The sequence below is a fragment of the Gymnogyps californianus genome, chromosome 6, assembly GCF_018139145.2.
Source record: "Gymnogyps californianus isolate 813 chromosome 6, ASM1813914v2, whole genome shotgun sequence".
Lineage (NCBI taxonomy): Eukaryota > Metazoa > Chordata > Aves > Accipitriformes > Cathartidae > Gymnogyps > Gymnogyps californianus.
This window is the reverse complement of record NC_059476.1, coordinates 21,964,213-21,987,455: the sequence shown is the minus strand read 5'-3', so window position 1 is coordinate 21,987,455 and position 23,243 is coordinate 21,964,213. Positions and strand designations below refer to the sequence as shown.

Sequence of the window (23,243 nt, the reverse complement as noted above, 5' to 3'; positions counted from 1 at the left end):
TCCCCCCCCCCCTTTCTTACCTAAATTAAAAACTAATCACTCCTTAAAAAGAAATATAAATTAAAAGATTTTCTTTGAGCCTCCTTGTGTCTGTTACAGACACAACTTTTCAGACCTTATTTGCTCTTTGGCATTTATGCTTTTACTATAAGCTTTCTCACAGCAGTGCAGATAGCTGTTTTCCTTGACTTACTGGTGCTAGAAACCCATTCAAGAGAAACTGTTGAAGTCTTCCTGTTCTGAGGCTCGGTCCTGGCATGGAAACACACATAGCACTGCAATCATGCTCATGCCATCAGTAATGAAGGCTAAGTGCAGCCACCCATCACTCCGCACTTACACACAATTATTTTTCTTCTTAGAGGAGAATCACAGTAACGAGCATCTTCTGCTCTGCACCCCTGCATAGAAACCCATGTGTGTGAGAACACTGACTTCAGACATGAAGCATTCGTAGCAACACTCAGTGTAGATTCCAGAAGCTCCAGATTTTAAGACCCACAGGAATCCTCTCTCCCCACCTCCTGCATGGCACAAGTCAGAAAATTCTCCCCATGATTTCTGCATCTGAGCCCAAAGCACCTCCACAGTCATATCTTTTCACTGCATCAAAGGAGTCGCCCACTTATTCTGATCGTTAACTATCCCTTTATCATTATGAATCATTTTAACATCAAATTGTCATGGGATGCTACTCTGCGTTGGCCTGCTACACTGAAGAGCCATCAAGTTCCATGTTTACTCCAGTGAAAATAACTCACTTTGATCATCACCTTACTACTGGAGAGCTCAATTTTTCTCTCGCATGGGCCTCTAATGCTTTTTCAAACAAAATGGATACTATAATGGTTTTGTTTTGTTCTGGTTTTTTTTATAGAAACACTTTATTGCTGCAGTCAATAACCCTGTGTATCACACACAAATAATCAATTACAGTTTAAGAAACTAAAAATAATTCTGCAAGTGGTAATACTGAGAAAAAAAACATACATGAAAGGATACAAAACTATACATTTAAGTTACTAGAAATTTACTAACTAAAAAATTCTGCAGAAGTGTGAAGTGTCTTGTATAAACTATACAACACATGCCAGTGTAAAGTTGTTTAACGTTATACAATTACCTATCTACAAATGTTTTACCTAAATACAAGATCGGCTGCAATTTTTAAACAGTTATCTTCTATACAAAGACAAGTGCTTTCAGTACTTCATTGGAATACACAGACACCGCAATATCTCAAAACTAAAAAATAATCACAAAATAAAAGGTCCCGCTTAGAAGTTTTCTTTGCATATCTAATAAAACGCTGTGAAAATCCAGCCAGCAACATCCTTGCTTTTGTATTTGCCCTGTTTCACCCATATTGAGAGGGACCCCACCCAGAGTCATCGACCTCCCTTTCATTGCTGGCCACAATCTCCACAGCAGACTACCCCAGAAATCTGTATCTTAACACACTTCAGCTTTAGGAGAAATTTGGACCCAGGTCCCACTTTGTAATAGATACTTACCCAGCCAAACACAGGGCAGAAGCAACCAGCTCCCATGCGTGGCCATATCCAGGCATCACTTCAAAGGTTTCTGAAGAACGGCACATCAAGCAGACCCCTTCCTTACTGCACCGCCACAAGTGGGACTGATGCTCTGATCAGTAAAGGGGACTGGCAGAAGTGGGCTTGGACAGGGAGTTACTATTGCTTCCTAGGGTTTCCCAGGTACAGCACAGAGGCCCAGCACTTCTCTAACCCCTTGCAGGCTCAGCGTAACCTTCGCTGAATCCCTCCTGCTGAAGCAAAGCCAATCTCAATGACATTCAACCAGAGGAAGCTGTCCTCAGGTCTGGCCATCTCTTCAGAACACAGGGCAACATTTTAAACACCACCCCCACTCCCAAAATACAGGGCTGCAGTTGAAGAAAGTCCTGAGAATTCATAGGAATTTAACGTCTCATGATCTCTTAAATGGGCTCAACCTTGGGCAGCGCACACCTGTATTTCTAACATAACGCATGTTCATGACCTGGCAGATACACCAACTATGACACAGCGGGGAAATTTCCTTGGCATAGCCGGCACTTTTTCAGACAGGATTTAAGTCAATAGAATGGGAGTCTGGTCAGATGTCTTGGGCATGGGACATATCAGCAAAGGCTCTGGCAATCTAGGGAAGGGATCATGGTAGATGGTATTAAGCCTATATTCCCTCCTACTTAACTTCTGGTCTCAGGAAGTCCCAAGTAACTTGAACTAACTTTGACCAAGGAACAAGGACCAAAAAAAGTCAGACTTCTATTTCAGTCATTTCAAAAGCTGCCAGAAGGAAGTGTTGGAAAGCCTGACCTGACAGGGGGTGGTCGTTCCCCTTACTGACATCTGGGCGGAAGGACAGATCTCACCTGAGCTAGCATCAGTGCCTCGCAGCTGGAAGCTGAAAACAAGTCAACAGTATCTCCTTGAGGAGAAAGAAGGAAAAAGCACCATTCAGCCTTCTCACACCATTTGATGGCACCATGCAGAAGCAGAGAACTGCAGCTCCAGAAGCCCACTGTTAACACCAAGCAAGAATCAGCATGAGAACTGTGACCAGCATAAATGAAACCCCCTGACAGATGGATCTCTTCTGCAGCCCTTCCTGGTATGAGCACTCCTAAGCAGTGTATTAAATATTAGGCCTTAATTTTCATTCTGAAAAGACCTGCTGGGAGAGGGAATGGCTAGCAGCAATAGTTAGCTAAAACAGTTTCGGCCGCAAATATTTTTCCCCAGATGATTTTGCTGGCGATGATTTTTCTTCCCAAGTTAAGATACACAGGGGCACAGCAAAAACCTTCAGTATCCTGAATGCACTGAACACTACCTGGCATGCGCCACATGGAGCTTCCAAAACACCAAATGAGATTTCACAACGTTTCACCAAGAATCACGTATGACAGCCGTTGAAACAGGACCAGCATGTTACAGTATGCCATATCGGCACTTGTCAGAACATCGGTCAGACACCAGTGCCTCTCAGGTGTGAGCTGGAGAACAAGCAGGTTTCCTACCAGACCTTGTCCATTTTCATTTCACCTACTGGCCACAGGTCAGATGAGAACGTGCACAGCATCAGTTGGCAGCTGATTCTGTGCATCTTGCAGCTGTAACGTGAGCATCTCGCAGACACGTAAGCCTTGTGCACTTGGGCATTTCAGAAGAACATGATGAAGGTGTGCAAGACCTGATATTTAACCCACCTGAGTTTATCCAGTAAATCTTTTCACAGAACAAAATAGAAAACAAAACAAGACAGTGTATTATCTGGGTTCTCGTAATAGAAGAGGATCACCCACAGTAGAGTTCAGGAAAGGGCCCGAGTAATTGCACTTTAAATTATGGCAGGCATAGACAACAAACTTTACATGCATATGGTCATGAAGACTGCTGCCCCGCTACTGGCAGGGTATTGCAGAGTTTCTCGGCCTGTATTACATAAGCATGGGACATCCTGACACCTAGCACAGTACACAAACCCATGCCAGTGCAGCTTTGCTAGGACTGCCGAGAGGTCTGAGTATTTTAAAACATCTCAAGAACAAGATATAATGCTGTTCATGAAGATCACAGCCAGTACGCTTCAAGCATGAGATCGCGCAGAGGCATGCACGCACACACACGCTTTTCCTCTAACAGCTCTTAGAAACCACTGGTGTGCGTTCTCTTACCATAGTCCCTTCTCTGCCTTCTTTTAAAATACTAATTTAGAAATAAATTAATATTACTTTTTAAGGAAAAAAATCACCAATCTTACTGTTATTCTTTGGAAAGTCTTAAAGCAACTACTTTTATTATGAAAAGCACTTGCCGATTGAAAGTTGTACTTGAAAAAGACTAAATAAAACCTGAACCAGAGCTGGGGATTTAGTTCAGTATCTTAACAAGTAAACAGAAGCTTTTACCTAACTGAGAAGTCCAGGCAACTCCTACTAAGACCAACCAGAAGATTATCATTTACTTTACAGAGATTTAGATAGGGCTCCGGTAGGGAAAGTCAGCTTTCAAATGCAGAGACCTCGTGTACTGACTTTTCATGGGGCTTCATTTCTGCTCCAGTCACACTGAGACTTTGGTTAAATGAGGGCTTGAAGCTGGACAGTGGTGCAGTGAAGCAGATTGGTCAAGCAAATTAACAGCAGACACCCAAGGCTTTGAGCAACTCTGTCTAAAGCCCTGCAAACAGATTTTAAAGCTGTCCCTCTCTTTTCATTAAGGCTGACTGATTAAAAAGCCAGTCCCAAATTCAAAAGCACAGACAAAACTATTCTCTGACCATGTAATGCATCACATCAGGACTAAAACCAGACAGGTACTTTTAAACTTGTCCACTTAATGCAATATTTACTTCCTAGACTTCGATCTCAGCATCTCCTCTGACAACGTCAAATTCTTGGGTAATTCACACATGACACAGCACTAAAGAAGGAAAACCAATTTCAGCTGTATTGACTAAGTATCTTTTTTTCCATAACAGCTCACATTTTTACCAATATAGCAACAAACCCTTTGCCAACGGTTTGGAATGAAAGTTACATCAAGTATATATGTGCAGGTGTGTTGATGGTCTGACCTGTTGAAAAAAAAAAGCAAAAACAATCCCCAAAACAGAGCACTGAAACCATTACGCATTGAAAACAAACACTGTACACATCCACTACTTCCCATACACAAGTCACAAGTGCAATATCCTTTGAAAAAAATTGCTCCTCAAAGGAAACCCAAAGAGGCAGAGTTTTTTAGTGTTATGTTCAGTAAGATAATATGGGCATGTGTTGGAAATCACAGGTTGGAATTTTTTTTAATTTTTTTTTTTTTTTATATAAGGCAAGAGGTTTATGTTCCAGAAGAATAGATGGGTTAAAGAATGAAGAAATGTTTTGAAAATGACACATTCTTTCAAGTTTCATTCTCATTTGACATACATATTACAAAATAAAGATTTTTAAAAGTGCTATATGCTTTGTAAGTCTCATCACGATATGTAAAGCAAAATTTTACACCTGCTGCCTAAGACAAAATGTTAGTGGCAGTGTTAGTGGTAAATTAGACTCTAGCTCTCTCATTTCCCTCAATGTTTGGGACAACCTCCTTCATCACGCTTAAAGAACAAACCAACCAACCAACCCCCCTCTACACATATTCCAGAATCATTTAGAGTCATCTTCTAAAGTAACAGACTCCACGAAGTTGATGACAGTTTACTAGCGGCTTGCTTGATACCAAATCCAAGGCTCGTTCTACCCAGTATCCTGTGGCTCTTTGATCAGCCAGTACGAGAGACAAAACCTTGAGAGGTATGCAACCATGATGACATTGACAGATATGCCAAAGGGATTTAAAAAAATTCCACCAAAAAACAAATGTAAAAAAATTCATCCGCCAGCCCTCAGCTGTTAGCCGATTTCAAAAAGGTAGAGCAGTTTGCAGTAAACAATGATATTTTAAATCTTCAAGGACATACAGAAACACCCCTCCCACCCAACAATCAGACATGAAGGATTTCTGCAGCACAGTCTTCTGGCTCTGTGTAATGTGAAGAGTTTGTGTCTGAATGGTGAACCCCAAGCATTTCTTTACTTTCGAAGTTTGGCTCCATCAGTGCAGGTTTTTCAAAAATATTCTTTTTGCTAGTTTCCGGACAGTTTTGTACATATATTACTCGGTTATAAGCTTTAAGTCTCTTCCACAGCTGTACGTACACTTTGCATTGTACATACATGAACAGAAGTCCTCCAGTGAAACCAATAGCCACAACCACCAGCTTAGTCCAAAATGGCCACTCTAGAATCCCTGGAAGAAAGCAAGCAAAAAAAGAAGAAAGAAAAAGGACCTGGTCAATATTGGCTGGACCACACTGGAGCTCTCAAAAACATCCTGTAAGGAAACTGTCACAGAGTTTGGGCCATGCAAACTATTCTTATTTTGCCATTTTTCTTGTTTGGCCTTTTTTTTTTCCCCCTTCAAGTCAAACACATGCAGACTTCTACTTCACATACCACATTTATTCTCACCCACCAGAGGAAAAACAAAACAATTGATTCTCTGTGTCTGAGCCCTTGTGCAGCACAATCACAGAGTCAAGGCAACAGCCAGCAATACGTTTTGGTCCTTTTACACCTGTTTTTAAACAAAAATTGGATCAGATGATGAAAGGGATTCTATGGCATGTTTCCCTCTTCATAGCAGGAGACTCAACTCAGTGACCCAAGAAGTCTGTTCCACTCTGTGATCACACAGTACATGGAGTCATAGTCTTTAAACTCAAAAGGGAACGATTGTTACCATCTAGCTTCACGTGTTCGTTATGCAGACCAGACAATTTTATCTGCATCAGACCCAGTAACTTGTAGTTGAACTAGAGCGTCTCTTCTGATGCAAAACGGCAAGTGTTGGAGATGCCGAAGCATTCTGGCAAGCTTACCCTCCGTCATTAAAAATTATCACCATTACTTTTCCTGAATTTGTCTAGCTTGAACTTTTAGACACTGGATCTTGTTACATCTCTATCAACTACTTTTAAATGAGAGAGTATTAATTTTGTACATCATCTTCTTACACAGGTCCTGTATCCACCCAGCCTCTCTCCTCTTTAAAGATAAGTGGCATCACAAGATGGATATGAAACCATGCTGAATCACCCACTATCAGGTTTCTCAGAGAATAAAATCACGGCCTTCCAAGTCTTCAAAGTTTTTACCAAGATACACGCCAGCGTTCTTTTGGAAATGCATGGTAGTGTTGGAGGAATGAAAATGCTTTAGTCCCAAAATACAAAGGGCACTGCAGCATGACTACTGATGAAATCCCACCCGTGATTAATACCTGAACCTCTGATTCACAGGTGAGCTATCTGATGCCATCTGTAGGCAGTGATAGTATATGCTTGCCCCTGTGCAGACATGACTGTATACCCACACACACTCCCCACAGCCCCAGCTCATTACAGCACTCCCCAGATTTAGAATCCAAATGAAAGGAGCAAAGAACGCACTATACCATGTACTAAATATTCACACTATTCCTCCTATTCATGTTCATCTAATATATTTATTGGCTAAAATAACCTGAAGACGATAAATCTTTGAAAGCATATGCTTTTCATTATCATACAGAAACCTTACACTGCAAGGCCAACAATTTTCACTGTACATGGAAGAGATGGGGTTAGATGGAACGGAAACGAAAAGATTTCATTCAAAGCAGCTTCCTGACTGAAGTCATGAACAATCAAACTACAGCCCAAATGAGAAACGACAGCAAAACTTTTGAAGTGTGATTCTGCTCTGAAGAGACTGTAACAGCTCTGTGGATTTGCAGGTTTACTGATGCTCAGCCACCTCCCCAGATGATGCTCTTCAATCACCAGCAAAACATTTTCCACCTGCATGTCTAGTTGGCATGCAACGCTCTGTGAGCAAGAACAGTGTGCCTTCTAATGGCTCCCAGCCTTGGTAGGATACCCCGTCCCTTCTATCCCCACCTTCAGGGACAGCTCAGCTGCCTGAGAAACAGTTCTGTGACAGCTGCAAATTTGCAGCCCAGCATACCCAGGTAAACAGATTTCAGTTTGATAAGTTTACAGCTGGCATACTAAAGAAAATCTGCTATTCAAGAAGTTAAGACACCTCTGCAGTGGGGTGGCAGCCACGACATGAATTGCAGTGCACCTCATCTCAGTTGCGTGAATTGGAGTCCTAAGAATCAACCTGAATTTCTTCTGCTTCAGGCACAACCACTCGTAAAAATCTCTCCAGTCTAACATGGCTCTCACAGGAAACTTGTGCTAACCCACCTCACAGATGACCGAATGGAAAGAAAACCCTGTTGATTTATCTCAAAGATTTGGATTTAGGTTCCTCTTACTTCTTCACTTTTTAAAAGCTGTTCTGGTTTTGCCCAGTTAAAAGGTAGCCGTAGCAGCAAACAAATGCTTATGTCTTTATCTGCTCAGTAAGTGTTCCAATTCAAAACTAAATTAGCTAAGGCAGTGCAATTTTGCGTCTGGCTACAGTGGATTAGCTCTCATATCTGTGCTTTTCATAAGTGCAAACTAAATTGATTTGAAATAGACTTAGAAAGCACCCACAGATGAATTTACACTGATTTAACTGAACCATTTTAGAACTGTGCTTTTAAACCAACCCAACCTCAGGCTAAAGCTGACTAGTCTAAGTATAAACATTACCTGTACACTCATGCTCCACATCCTCTCTACATTCAGGATAAATAATTATTCCAAGAGAATAAGTGGGAAGATAAGCAAGTAACATACCAGTAGTCTGTCCCTGTTTAATCTCTTCAGCAGTCCTGTCTATCAGGACGTAGAGAGACCACACAACGCAGGTGATGGCAATGATATGGAATGTTACAGAGCACATGATCTTCCTCCTCTCGCTGGCCGTCATCTGCAGCTTCTCCCACTGGCAAGAAACCCGGAAGCAGAGCAAGAGATTAGGCGTTTATTGTAGTTACTACAGAGTATAAAAAGAGAACACTGATAAGGACAAAAACCAGGCAGGAGACCAGTTTCCTCCTAACATGGATTTTAAAAGTCAGACGGCATTATTGCTCTGACCACAGCATGTGTGCGACGGCTGGCAGCTCACCCTGCTGTGACGGGAGCCATCCTGGCGCCGGAGGGGACCTCCAGCGCTCCGCTCCCATCCAGAGCCTCAGTGCAATGTCATCGCACCCGGCTTACCCACGCAGGGGCAACTCCAGCACAGAGGGACCCTAACGCGAGGCCTTGTGCAGCGCAAGCAAGGCCGCTCCTTCGTGCGTTCCCCACTCAACAGCGGGTACCCACAGTCACAGCTGAGCATCGTGAGTGGCAAAGGGTACCCTTGCTCAGGCAGGCGTTCCATAAAACACTGCAGTAAAAGTGGTACATGATCCAATTGACCAGTGCGTGTAAGACCTCTCACGCTGAGCTCTGTTAGTCCCTCGGTGCACAGTCAAGGCTGTTTAGCTCTCAGCTCAAGGCTGTTTAGTTCTCACCTCCTACCTCTGAGGATTTCATTCAATCTGCACGTATATTTAACACTACTTATAGCAGCGACACCCATATTTTATTTTCAGTGTTTCAACTGCACTTAAATACTTATGCCCTAGGAATATACAGTAGAACTGGGATGACAGCTTTTGCAAGTGAGAGGACGCAGCACATTAAATCCCCAGACCTGCATCTATCAATAATGTTTATACAGCCCAAACAGAAACCACAAAATCAGGTTGCTGTCATTTAGGAAAGACACAAAGAAACTAGACAATTGTTATAGATGCTTCTAATATGCAAGGAATTGTTCAAAAACAGCTTTTATTTTTTTACCTGAGACACCCAGAAGCTTTTTTTTTTTTTTAATTATTTTTTGGCAATTTCCCCTATGTATATGATGAAAGTTTTTGCATGTGGGATACACATCCCTCAGCATATCTGCTTGGAACAGAGAGTTAAGATGGGCTTTTCTCACACTTTCACAAAATACATGCTGGGGCACATAAGCTTCTCATACATATCTATGTGTTTCTAGAGAGGTGCATTTGATGTCTCCTAGAATAATCTGTAGAAAAAGAGGACTTTGAAAAGGAGGAATAATGGGGAAGAGAGTGAAGATGACCTGACTGGTATGATTGAGAACACCCATTATGTTGAATTATTGTTTCCACTGCTACAAATACAAGAATGGTTGAAACATGAAACAGAGACTTTGTGATCCTCTCTGTCTTGCCAACAAACAATCTCTTTGGCCAGTCCAAGCCACATCTCCAGTTCTGTGGGCATCCAAATCTTACCATAGCACAAAAATTGAAGACTTCCAGCAATGACACGCTAGACTCATGTCATGCTGGAAAGCTATGTTCTTTCAATCATTTTAGAAAAAGATTGGACAAAACATTCCCTTTGGATGTTGCATTTGAAACAGAAAATTGCTTTTGCATCTAAACAAAGGTGTTTACTTTTGATAAAAAATATAAATTAATTAATTAATTTTGTCAAAATGTAAGCATGTGAAATCTCTTTGTGAATGCTTTTACAGAGCCACGAGGACTTGTGTTTTGACTAATTTATATTTCTCTTTTCTGTTCCACAGCTTGAGCTCCTCTGCTGGACGATACCTCCTGTGAACTGCTGGCTCCACAGCCACCAAATCAACCCACACCACCTCATCTCTTCAAGACATATGACTGCACAGCAAAAGGGAAGATATTCTGCAAACTATGCACTAGCCCAGAGAGGAAACTATAATCTGTAGGTCCCTGCTGCATTATTCCGATGACACAGCATGCGGCATTTCCCAGTTAAAACAGTCAGCAGTTCTGGGTTTTTGAAGTGTTGTTAAAGCAAAAAATTCAGCACAAAGTTTAGACTTAATGTCTACTTTCTTTCCATTGAAATTTTAAAATGGAGCACCCCTCTCTTGTCTCCTCTCATCTTCACTTGAACCATGACACATTTTGTTTTTCATCCTCTTCCCTTAGTAACAGTGTTTGAAAAGCCCAATGCTGTGATACAACCTTAAGATGCTGAGGAAGTTTAATTCCCTTTCCACCCTACAGACAAGCACAAGCCCTACTATTTGTCCCATCCTGTTCATAATCACCAGTTCCAGACTGTCTTCTCCTGACTGACAGGACACCATAAAGGCTGAGCTGAAGATACAGAAGCAGCTTATCTTCTGGCTGCAGCTGAACCTCTAAAAAGACTCTTTAGGTATATGTGAGAGGTAAATTCCTTCTTCTCCTTCTGTTTATGGCTCTGTCCCTACCTTCTGGCATCTGGTCTCTTTCCCACAGATGACCTGTTCAGCTATAACTAATGATGCTGAGTGACTCATTTCTGAAGGTGCCCAACAGCTTTTTCTCACAGGGCACAAATATTCAGAAAATGTTTCCCACCCACTCCAGGCAGAGAAAGCACAGAAAAAACAGCAGCCAATTGCCAACTATAGCAAGTCTTTTTATTTGGGATTCTCTAGAGTAACTTCTTTAATGTCCTATGGCTGGGCTGTGCAAAGTATTGTCTGTGCAGATAACAGAGCCTATGACAGCCAATATTGCAGCTCAGAGGTACTATGCTCCGTGCCAAGGGGATACCAAGGAAAAATCTGCAGTTCTTAGAAGGCAACGATTCACTGCAGTGATAAGCAGAGGTCATCCTATCAACCGGACATGCTAAGCTATGTACTTTGCAGACTGTACATCTCTGTAAAAAAATAAGAGGTGTTTGAAAACTGCTCTATTTTCTGCTAGGAGTCACTTTTAGGAATTGGACAAGTTCTCGTAACAGCTTTCGGATGGCTGCAGTCCAGACTTCCCACCCTACATGATTTAGGCTCATCATAATTGAATTTAATGTTTCTCATCTATTCTAGTTCTAGACTGAGGTTATTGTTATTAACCTTTTCCACTTTGGTAGACATGGCAAGATTTGTCTGTGCTAAGAATACCAGTGACTTCCATCTCAAAATCCTGATGGTAAGGACCAATTGAAATTGAAAGTCCGGAGGATGTGGGAGAACAAGAAGGATACAGGCACAAAACTGGCCTTACAATACAAGTAGCATTTAAGTACCTATATTTTAAGTCATCAGATGTATGAAAGGTACTTTTCTGTAAAACAAAAATACAGGTTCTAGCAACCTGAAGTACTAAAACCTAGTCATTCACAGTCTAAGAAAAGGTAAAAATGAAAACACATTTATTGGTGAACCTTCTTCTACTTACACTGTAATATTTTCACTAAAATAGATTTGCTCCTTTAAAAAGAAAAAAGCTACAAATTTTAACCAAATTACACTCAAAAAATGTGATTTACAGTAAGTTTAACCTGAAATCCTCATATTTTCACGAGAACTTAAAAGCCATGTGGATCTCAGAGCAGCAAACTAAAGCAGATAACAGTAATACAAAACTCCATATTTTAAAAAAATGCAGATAACTGCAAACACCTTTGTGCATCAGCTCTAAAATGTAACTATAAAGAAAAAAATCAAGTTGCTGCATGCACATATGTATATGTGTGTGTGTATGTACACACATTTACACACAGAGAGCTGCTGGGCTACAACAGCTAACTCTCAGAGCTAGATTCCACTGCTGTTGAATTTGCCAGGCTGAGTGTTAATTTAAATCCTTCTGCACCTATACAAAACTGACGAGACTTACTAAGGAGCCACAGAAACATGATAAATACTTGGGGGGTGCTGCGGGCTCATGGGCAAGGACACCCTCTTTCCAGAGTAGGTCTGTGTTTAACAAAGCATTTCCTTGGGGAAGCAGGTCTTGTGCCTACCTTTCGCAAAGGCTTCAGTTTTGTCTCCATGATGAACTCATACTTGCACAGTTCACAGCATCGTGTATCTGAGCTCTTGATCCATTGCTGCAGGCAGGCTTGGTGCACAAAATGAAGACTTCCTGTGCAGTGACAGGGGGTAATCAAAGGGCTCTCATCATCTCCTTCACAGTGACATATCCTGAATCAGAAGCAAAGCTGCTCATTAGGAGAAGAGGAAGCAGAAAGGATGTGGAAGAGGCATGTAATATCTGTGATCACACACGGTTGTCCATTGAGGATCCTGAGACATACATATCAAAGGAATGTGTTCCATAAAGGAGCTAAAACTAAAGAACTCCATTGCTGCGCAAGCACATACATAGGCACAAAATAATTGAGCACGGACACTGCTAACTAGATAGCTGCTTTCTAACAGATGAGGCGGACACACAGAGCCTGACAGAAATGCAGTATCCAAAAGAAAAAACAGGGTAAGAAATGACAACACTTCATCTAGAACAATAGCACTTAACTGAAAATAGCATTTAAACAGATCAGACAGCACTTCCCAAGACAAAATATGCACAGAGAGGTACAGCTACTCATGGATTACAATCTGAAGCAGAAGATAAAACAAAATTCCCAAACCAATGGTGAAACAGCCCACTCCAGTATCATGAAGAGTTACTTCAGACAGCCTGGATTTTGCACAAAAGAAATGATTATTTCTAGTGCCAACTGCTAAGAGACAGATCCACACTGCAAAGCTACAGCACTGAATCTCCCCAAAATACACCTACTCTAAATGGACTAATGGTTTTGCTCTCCAATTCTTACTTTGCAAGAGCTGCTGAGGAAGCACCAGCTCTGCAAAATTCCCCATTTCCCTCACAGCCTAACTGTGCAGACAGCAAGGGCACCCGATATAGAGTTACTACCAGGTGCTGGCATTTGATTTCCAGCTTCAATTTATACACAACCCTTGGGTTGCATCAAACATCACTAAGTCCTTCTAACCATGTGGATGAGGTCATGAATTGAAAGGGGGATGGTAAGGAGCTCAGGGAATGAATGTAAGTTACTAAGCATAAGTGAAGTACGTCCTGGCATGCTGCCATCCCTGTCTATTACTGACATCTCTTACTGATGTGTAGCATCTTGCCTCTTGCGACCTTGCTGATAGCTGGCAAGTGGAAATGAAGGAGTGGGTGGATTACAACAGTGTCTTGTTGATGACAAGCCAGTACGGAACTAGATTTTCCTGGTAACAAGGGGGGAAATCAAATAATATTGGCAAGTGCTAACAAAGCCAGCTTCAGAAAGTGCTGTCAGGGAGGAGAAAGATTAGGATAGTAAAATGCTAGGTAGAGGGATGGGACATTTGCTCCTGCACTTGGTGACTCCTGCTCCTCAGCCGCATTTTGGAGCTGGGATGGGGCAGACCTGCAGAGAAATCACCATGAAGACAGTCCAGAGCTGGCTGTTCCCACCACCTGTGCACATAATTAATCCTCTGTAGTTGGAACAGGGACACCCATCCTTTTTGGACCTCACGCTATGGACATCACACAGGCCCACCACTAACACCCAGCGCTCAGATCCCCCTTTTGACTAAGGCATCCAGAAAGCCCTTTACAAATAAAAGAGTGTGGTGGGAGACAAACTGTGAGGAAAAGATGGGGGGAAAAAAAAAAAATCTTAAGCTATATTGACCTGATCTCAGAAGCAATTTTGAAACAGTCTGTTTTCCTCCTGACTCCCCACCTCTGACCAAACTAGCAGTGACTGTCAGGACAACACATTGCCCATTAAAAGCTAAGATATGTTCAGCTTGGCTTTTAATATGCGTAGCTGATTCTCTCATGATATTCTCAGTTTGGGCACTGGCAAGAGAAAAATACCATCTCAGCACTCCAAACCTGAAACAAATTGAATTTATTTGACTCCAAAGGAAATTCTTTTGCTTAGTAGCCTTATTAAGTGCATCAGAGGGGTGCAGGACAGCAGAGAGAAGGCTGCATGCTTCAAATCGCACATATTAAAGCAAGGTGACAGGGTGAAAGAAAAGACAGAAACAGCACAAATGCAGGGGAAAGCAGAACGGTCACCACCGCACGGGGGAGGGCTTGAAGGTAGGTGGTTCTCTGGTAAACCAACCTGCAGGTATCCCCCGATGTGGACACAGGGGAGAGAGGGGGGAATTTTTCTGAGAGGGGGGAAGGGCAGTCAAGGTCACTGTCCTTCTCAACTGAACAGAGGGGCGCCCGCTGCTCTTTTGTTTTCAGTTTCACTGAGGTGCTGTCCTCAAAGACATCATCGTCTCCCATATCATCAGAGCAGAAGTCCGTGCTTTCCACCAGCATGCTGGAGGATTTCTCAGCTTGGAAGTGACTGGAATAGCTCTCCAGTTCGTGGAACTTATGCAGGCTGCTGGTGCTGGAGGTGTGGGAGAAGGAAAAAAGGTAACGCAACAGTTTTTTGCTCCTTGAGGTATCATGGTCCACTTTGTCCTCCAGCAAGGGGATATGCACAGCGCTGTGGTTCTCTGCTCCTCCCGATGCACTCGAGTAGTTGGAAAGGGAAGGCTTATAGGAGTGCTTAGAATTGCTAAAAGAAAGAGGCCTGAGATTCAGCGGTTTCCTCCCTTTAAGATGAAATTTGTTAATCCTTAAACACTGCTCTTGAGTCGGGGTCAATTTGCCTTCCGAGCGTGTTCGCTCCACATAGTCAAAGCACTCAGTGGTGCTCTGCGCCTTCTGGTCCACGTCATTGAGGGACTTCGAGAATTTCAGAGTGCGGGTGGGCTTTACATTCTTAGCAGACCTGAGTGCCTGGCCCCGATCCTGCCCACGGGAGTTTCTCTTTGCTGCATGTAACGTGTCCTGACAGATTACTGTCACAGTGACCCCTTGTGTCAGAGGGCTCTGGCAGTGAGGATTTTTCAAGACAACAGCAGACTGCACTGGACTGTGATGACAACACTCAGAAAACACTGCACTGGAACTGCATGCAGAACAGTGGAATAAAAGCACAGAAAGTAAAAAACAATTACATAAGAGAACACATATAATTAAAAGTGAAGAAATGAGAATTACGGCTAGTGTGGGAATGGCAAACATAGCGGGGCCAAACAGTCAGTGGGATTCAACGAAGCAGTGTTAGACAGCAGTCGAGTCAAACAAATGGTATGCTTCATACGGGAACCCCACATCGCTTACTTCCCCACACACGTGCTTTTTCAGTTTTGTTTTTTCTTAATTTGAACCTTGCACCAGCCTCACTGTAGCCATGCAAACAACACACTTTACCTGCAGATGTCCTGGTTGGATGGTGTAACAGAAGTCCGAGAGAAGCTATGAGGGGCAGACACAGAGGTTGGACTTCCAGCCTGCAGTGAAATTAAAACAAACAAAAAAAAGCAAGTCACAAGTCGGAAGATTTTGGTATGCACAGCAATCACCTTCAGGATTAAACAGCATACAGAGTCAGATATCACTCTACATCGGATATTCAGGGGCTAGTTGCAAGAAAGTGGCTTTACTGGCAAATGCCAGAGAGGGAGGTCACACAGCCTCATCCTTGGAAAAGTAGTAATCAGAACAGAAACGTTTTCCCCCAAGGTCAAATGCAGCCATCTCTGGAGCGGAACCTGCCAGCTGTCAAACATTACACAGAACAATAGCTCAGGAAATGAGCAATGCTACGGTAATTAGAATAATTAGATGGAGGTGTGTGTACAGACTAGTTGGAATTTAGCTACCACATAATAGCTAATCCTTCCACTTATAATGATGACGAGAGATTAGAGGCTTGACGTTTTTTCACAAGACAGAACTGTCAGTAATTCAGTAACTCAAACACTATTTGGGGACTTATTTTCTGTACTGGCATATGCACATGAGCACCATCTGCCAAACCAGACCATTCCCTGAAGTACTCTTTATGCTTTGCGAGGCCTTTCATCCTGTTCTTACTCTGACAGGGTCTTCCACCTACTTGGAGAAGAGGTGTGGCAGCAGTCACATTCGTAAGACCCAACAAGAGCACAGTGAGAAATAGAATAACTGAAGAGCTTAAAGCTAAGCTCTTGGCATATTTAACACTTAATAGACAAGCCTCTAAAATCAATATGGTAAGAACAATCATTGTCTCAGAGTTGGGACTCGATGGGCTATTATTATAGGTCTTTTCTGCTGCTATATTCTGTGGGTCACTAACAGAAACTTCTTGACTTCCTAGAGGTTTTGGCGAGGACGAGACCTCCGTTGATAACCTTGTAACAGAGAATCTTTAAACCTGGTTGTCCCATGTTCCACAGCTGCTGGATAGGCTGTGCTGCTCACCCACAGCTGCAAAACACTGCTTGCATTTCAAAATTCAAACAAAGGTTTACAGCTCTTTTGATCTGCAAAGCAAAGCCTGAAACCCAGGAAGGAACAATGCAATCAGCACAACAACAGAAGTGTCAACACCACGCTGTGCTGCACAAAAACCAGCATAGCCAGCACAGACCAGCCGGCCAAGTGCACAAAGCCAGACTAGGAGAGACGTCAGGTCATGAAAGGTGTTTTGCCACAGAAGCACGCTGTGCCCAGCCCTGTACTTCAGGGCTGATGCCACTTGAGATGCCAGAGCTTGCTCAGTCATCACTGCTTTGATCATCTCTGGTCATGGTGCAACACACACACACTACATCTGTCTCAGAACTCTTCAATTCTATACTTAATTTATTAAAAGCCCCTATGGTATATTTAAACAAGGCTGCTGCAGGCTTTTACACTCTCATAGCAAAAGCAAGGTTCCTTGTCACACGATATACTCTTCTTCCTTTGCGAGAGAAGATGGGTATACTAGGATACACATGCTCCTTTATAAATACAGATCCAACCATCATCTTTCGTGTTACAGGACTCATCTGTTAAGGTTTCGTTTCTCTAGCCAACAGCACTACAGAGAGCAATGTATCTGGCCTCACATTGCGATGTCTCAGGTGCACCGAACCTGAAAAAACAGGTATCCATTTACAGCTGGGTCTGCAAGAGTCGAGGGCAAGACTCAAGCACACACCTCTTGATCTGTAGCAAGTCACTGTAACTTATTTCCCATCCTATCCAGCTAGGTACATGTACAGAATAAAAACCAAGAGAATAACCTTGGGCCAGAAAGCAAACTGAACTACGTTATGACTGTGACAAAACAAATTAAAGACTCAAAGATCAATTCTTGGCTTTATCCTGGAAACTATAGTTCTTTACATTTTACACCACTTGCACATGCTAATGGTATAGGATGCAGATCATACAGTGAGGTAAATTCAGGTATTGGAAATTTGCTCTCTATTTGATGCTTAACCTCTCCTAAAAGCAGGTATATCTCTGACTTCAAATCCTATCTTTTAAAAAGAGCTTGTGCAGTAATTACTTTTTTTTAAAGAAAGACTGACAAGTTAGTGAAAGACCTGACACACTATAATCTGCTGCTATAATTATGCAAATGAAAATTAGTAGGACTTAAATAATGAATTATTTAAAAAGACATATTTAGCAATCTTCTAAAAACAAAATATTGAACCAGTAAAACAGCATGTTGCATTCTGCCATGGAAACAGAGCCATATATTGTTGGAACTGAAGTCACAAATCAATTAATAAATCTGTCTCAGGTTTTATGTTATGAGCAAATCACAGAAGGTAACCTGCTTAGAACGAATCCAATCTCTCTACTCCTTCACTTTAGCAATGAAGCTTTCCAAAAAAAGGCAGTGGTATATATGATGTGACAGTCTAATAGCAGATGACTAGATTCAATGATCCAAAATTTGCCTTCCGAAACCATGTTACTGGTTTCTTGATCCAATTGCCTGGCACCAAGACAGCGTCAAAGCCTCGCCGCTGGGACAAACAAAAAATTGTGGAATTTCATTTGCATTTCAAGCGTACTATTCTGTTTCTAGATGCCAGCACTGTTAAGGACAGCTTGCAAAAAACCCACATCTGAGGCACATTTCCTTTTCCTCCTATCTTCCTGCTTCAAAACAGGAGGTCCTATGCTCCATCTTCATACATAATGCAAACGCAACCAAAATATGAACAGAAGTTAACACACTTGGAAAGGCACTACAAAGTGGAACAACATTGGAGGAAGTTACACCCCACCCTTGGTTTAAGCTAATGTACGCTGTGGCTACCACCAAAAGCCATGGTTCAACGAGCCTCCAGTCTCTCAGTCCATCCTCCTTTCCTCTCATGCTTTTTGCTTGCGAAACTATTTACACAGCTGCATTACAAATCAATTAGGATAGCAAGGTGAGGTAAAACTAACCACTTCTTTTACTGAGCTTGTTTAATGCTAGTCACTTCCCTAGCTTCAGCTGCCAGAGGACCATCAGTCGGTTAGAGCAATAAGCCGCTAATGGCGAGGCACAACTCACTGACAAGAGAAGAGCATAGTAAAATGCAAGCTGCTGCCAAGAGCCCAAGAAGTAAGTTCTGCCAGATCTAGAAGCAGAGGTGCATGCAGCTGACACTGGCCAGTCCACACAGCTTGCCTGGGTTTACTGACTCAGATACACCAGCTATCAGGCAGAGAGGTGCCACAGAAAAGAAGAAACACTTGGCAACCTTGGGCCAGAACATGGCAAAGAAGAGGCACTGGTATGGGTGAATGGAACAGAGAGGCGGATCCAGCTAGCTTGGAGCTCTGACATTGCTCCCACGCAAGGCTCAGCTCTGAAGAGGCTGGGAAAATAAGCAATCAAAGCCTTCACCGCTCTGTAGCTTCTGGCGCACACACCATCCTTAATGCCCCAGCAGCAGCCTCCCAGGTAGCAGCACCTTTGGTTGAACTGGCTGCTTATGATGGTGGCAGCAGTAGTAGGTTTTAAAGCACTCCTTGTCACAGGAGGTTTCTGCCATGCTCATTATGTGATGGGTAGCCTAAGCCTTGACAGCCTGAATTCGACCCTTCTACCTCCAGAATCACTTGCTGAATCTCTATGGACTTTCATGCCCTTTGCATGGAGGAATATCACCTCCAATGACAAGCCTTGGAACTATGTGCTAGTGAGTTACCCTGCACAGCCCGACTGGTTGCCTAAAATAGCTCAGGACTAAAGGTCAATAGTTAGTTAATTGTGTATATTGACATTCCCATCTAATGCAATTCAGTGAGGTCACAATGTGGCCTTCTGCACTAGTGTTTAGATAATCACAGCGACTCTGAAGGCAGCAATCCCTGGAAGCCTACAGCTCTCTGGAGGGTTGCCATCAGGAAGATATATATATCTTTTTATATATATATGTGTGTGTGTGTATGCATATATATATGTATGTGTACATAAGTATATATATAATGTGCTGCCATAGCTGGTTGTTCTCATTCTGCCCCTGCTCCGTGAACAGTGCGATCTGTTGGTGAAAGAACTCAGCCTTTTCTGATTACCTACTTGTGATTACATGCTGCGTACCAAAAACCAAAAAACCCACCCTGCCTCAGAAAATAAAGCCATCTTTGAAGTGTGCCATAGTGAACATGTCAATGGCTTGGATATATTCCAAGATAACCTGCTTATCTGAGATGGCACTTCTGGGTGTAGTGGCTGTCGTCTCACTCTGGGCTGCACTTCAGTACTAGCAATTATACCTCATTTTGAAGAACAGGGCCTGTCACATTCTAAAAACCTTATTAAATTATTCATTGAAGGTAAAAAGTTAGAAACAACTTAACTCCAGAAGAATTCCTCCATTGACCGGAATTCTGAAGGAAGCAAAGAAAGGTTTTCCCCCACACCTGCAACCTTCATCATTTCTAGGTGCCACATGAACAGGACCAATACTGTGGCCCTACTATTTGTGCTATAAAAACACTTAGAAGCCTCAGCTAAGGACCTTGAACTACCATACTAAGCACTATACACATTTAATAACAGAGCGCACCTCTCCTTTGTGCAGACAAAGAGTTAGAGAAAAGAAGCACAATTTTAAGTCTTTTACTCAGGAGGAACTGCAGCACTTCAGATAAATACAAATTTAGCAATAGAGCAAGGAGCCAAACACTCCACAACCCAAATTTCAACCTGGATTTTGATTACGGATTTGCCTTTATTTTACACTGTGATGAACCCATTTCAAAACTATGCTCTTCTGCTGGGCTAAAAAAATATATAAAATAAGAGAGCAATAAAAATCCTAAAAGGTAGCTGCACTTGCTGTCAAAAAGACTGATGCTAAAAGATGTCTCAGGCGCCACCAGACCACTGCAGCATTTTATGTCTGCCTCCGTTCCCCATAAGAACAACAGGAGCACAGTGACGGTCTTCTCCACTGAGCCAACTCCAACCACCATCAGTCCCTCTAGGGATTAAAGAGACACAGCTAACCATAGTAGGTGTTGGTTAAGTGGAGACATCTCCCACCACTGCCCCAGAGTTGTCCTGCCCCAAGCACAACCAGTGATCGAGGCCCACTACATTTAATCCCCCTGCCCCAAGCAATCCCCCGGCACTGTGATGCTTTTTCAGCACCGAGATCACAGTGCTGCAACCTGCAATGGGCCACTGGGAGTTTTGTTTGAATCAGATTTGTCTCTCCTGGTATGAACAAGTCACAACGACAAATGTGGCAGAAGCACACGGGAAAGAATCAGAGGGATGGTTATCACATCCTGTGTTTTAGAAGAACTCATTGCCAAAGAACTATTTTCTCTCTCTCACACAGATCCTATTTAAATGTGTATTAAAAAGGCAAGGCTGCTGCTAGACATGGACATGGCAGGCACTTATCTTGCATGGTATATCTCCAGAGGCAGTGAAAGCCCCAGGCTCTGCTCCCCACTTAGTTTACCCCACAGAAACCAAGACCAACCACCCCATATCTGTTCCTTTGGTAGGATCTAGGTATAGACAGTGATCTAGGAGAGAAAACAACTGTGATGGGGGCCTTGTGAAAAAAGGCACCAAGTGCCTCTGCAAGGCACTCCGTAGCTAACCTGGCTAGTCTTCAGACAGGGAAAGGACATCTACGAAGAGACCCAGGGAATCTGACCCCGTTTGTGCCACCCCTACCCCATTCACCTCCCCTCCCTTCGACAGGGGCAGCCCCACCCCTGTCTCATCCACAGTGGCAAAATTCAGTTCTGCCTGCTGTGCTGAGAAGTCCTGAGCCTGGGCTGAAGGCAGGCAGGGAGGTCTTGATTAAACCGAAGGGACACATCCATCATTTCTCTCGAGCCACTGCAGAACAAATATAATTGCTTGGCTCCAGCCATCCACCAGGATGCAACATACTTGTGTTTTTATGCTTTCAGCAAGTGCTGTATTCCACGTGCGCGCTGGCTGATGGCTCTCGATAAAGCGTACTGCAGCTGTAGTCTCCAAAGCTCATCTGTGGAACAGACGTGGTTGTTTCACCGCATGCATGCCAAAAGAGGCCTCCAGCTGAACTAGCACACCCAGGCAGCAGTGCAACGAGACCAACCAGCCGTGCCAAGCGTACTAACCTGATGCTTGAGATAGCCAGAACATGCCACCTACGGACAGACTGGATGTGGTGACGGGCAGACAGCCCTGCTGACAGGCTGGTTTTGAAAGCTTTTCCTAAATACCAACATGGCAGGACCAAACACAAGTAACTTCTGGTCTTCTCCATTAAATTCTCTCTACCAGACTCATGCCATTTTGACTGCCAGTGCATATGAAAATCAACTGGTTTTAGCTGGGATAAGATGCATTATTAGAATGGAGAATTGTTAAAAAAAATGGGGGCAGAAGAAGATACGGGAAAGAGGCATTGGAAATTTTCAGGATGATCAACTCCACCATATAATTTTGGCAACAATTAGATAGGAACCAGCAGTCAGCTGCTGGAAGAACTTTGTTTCATACTTTATATAATGTATATGACTACAATTAAAATTATATCTAGAAACTAGGAGTGAAGCTGAAGTCAGCTTCCCATCATTCTTCCTAAAGAAAGCTAAAGGAGGATTCTGGCAGGAACTTTCTCTAGAGATATCAGAGCTGAAGGCACTAGAGAAAGGAGGCTATCTATCCTTTCAAAATTTCCCCAAGCGTAATTCAACCTGCCTATAGCACAGGATTGAGTTGACTAAACCCAGTAACAACTGCACAGGTTCTGCAGGGAGAAGAAGAAAAAAAAAAAATAGCCCTTTGACTTTAAAATCTTCCTCAAAATACCTTGAATGGACTGAGGGAACAAAAGAGGAAAGGAAACTCCTGCAGGTTCCTCCTTCACAGGGCACCCTCATACCTATACGAAGCAAGAATCCAGCCCCAGGAGAGGGGATTTATCACAGCACAGGGAGACTGTTGCACTCCTTACGAACATGACTGCACCATGCCCCAGCATGAGATTACTTGCTCTTGTGGGTGGGGAAAAGAGCATACCTTAATCTTCACACTATACAATTTTTCTTGTCTTTTCCTTTCCCCAATAGCTCAGTAGAAGGATTTTTTTTTTTTTAAATTTTTTTAATGCAGCTTCTCTTTCCCTACCCCCAGGCTCATGTACCTGAACAGAACACCTCTGAGCAGCAGTTCTTTTCAGTAAGCCTTGGTCATCTGATAGACTACAGGATAGCTAAGCTCTGCAACTGAAAACCTGGACTGCTTTTCTACGGACGAACGCTCCGCTCGCTGAATCCATCAAAGCTTCAGGCAACAGTGGATGTGTGTATTCATATGCTTTTCTAAATCTGTTCCAAGCTGATGAACAGCCTAAATGGATTTTAAATTTCATAGCAAGCTTAGGCTACTACTCTGCGTCTGCACTGGCTGCCATTCAGCCCAAGAATAATTTAATATTTTACAGTGTGGTTCTGCTCAAAAGATAGAACTGTACAGGCCTTCAGAAAAGACAAAGCATTTACATTTTTTAAGGAGTGCACTTTTGATTCCTTTGCTGTGATCCCAGTATTAGC

The 23,243-nt window shown here is 42.8% G+C and overlaps 1 protein-coding gene across 3 annotated transcripts in view; it reads right to left on the bottom strand.

The window, feature by feature from the left end:
- Positions 1-864: 864 nt before the first annotated feature.
- Positions 865-23,243, bottom strand: part of MARCHF8 (membrane associated ring-CH-type finger 8) — a 101,396-nt gene continuing 79,017 nt past the window's right edge. For 2 of the 3 annotated variants that reach the window (XM_050898944.1, XM_050898945.1), the window contains exons 4-8: positions 15,618-15,697; positions 14,467-15,312; positions 12,328-12,508; positions 8,308-8,455; positions 865-5,825 (exon numbers count right to left, since the gene is read on the bottom strand). In XM_050898944.1, coding sequence (XP_050754901.1) covers positions 5,521-5,825; positions 8,308-8,455; positions 12,328-12,508; positions 14,467-15,312; positions 15,618-15,697 — 1,560 coding nt within the window. In that variant the 3' untranslated portion in view covers positions 865-5,520. The remainder of the gene's footprint in view (positions 5,826-8,307; positions 8,456-12,327; positions 12,509-14,466; positions 15,313-15,617; positions 15,698-23,243) is intronic. The other variant, XM_050898946.1, reaches the window with a different exon arrangement.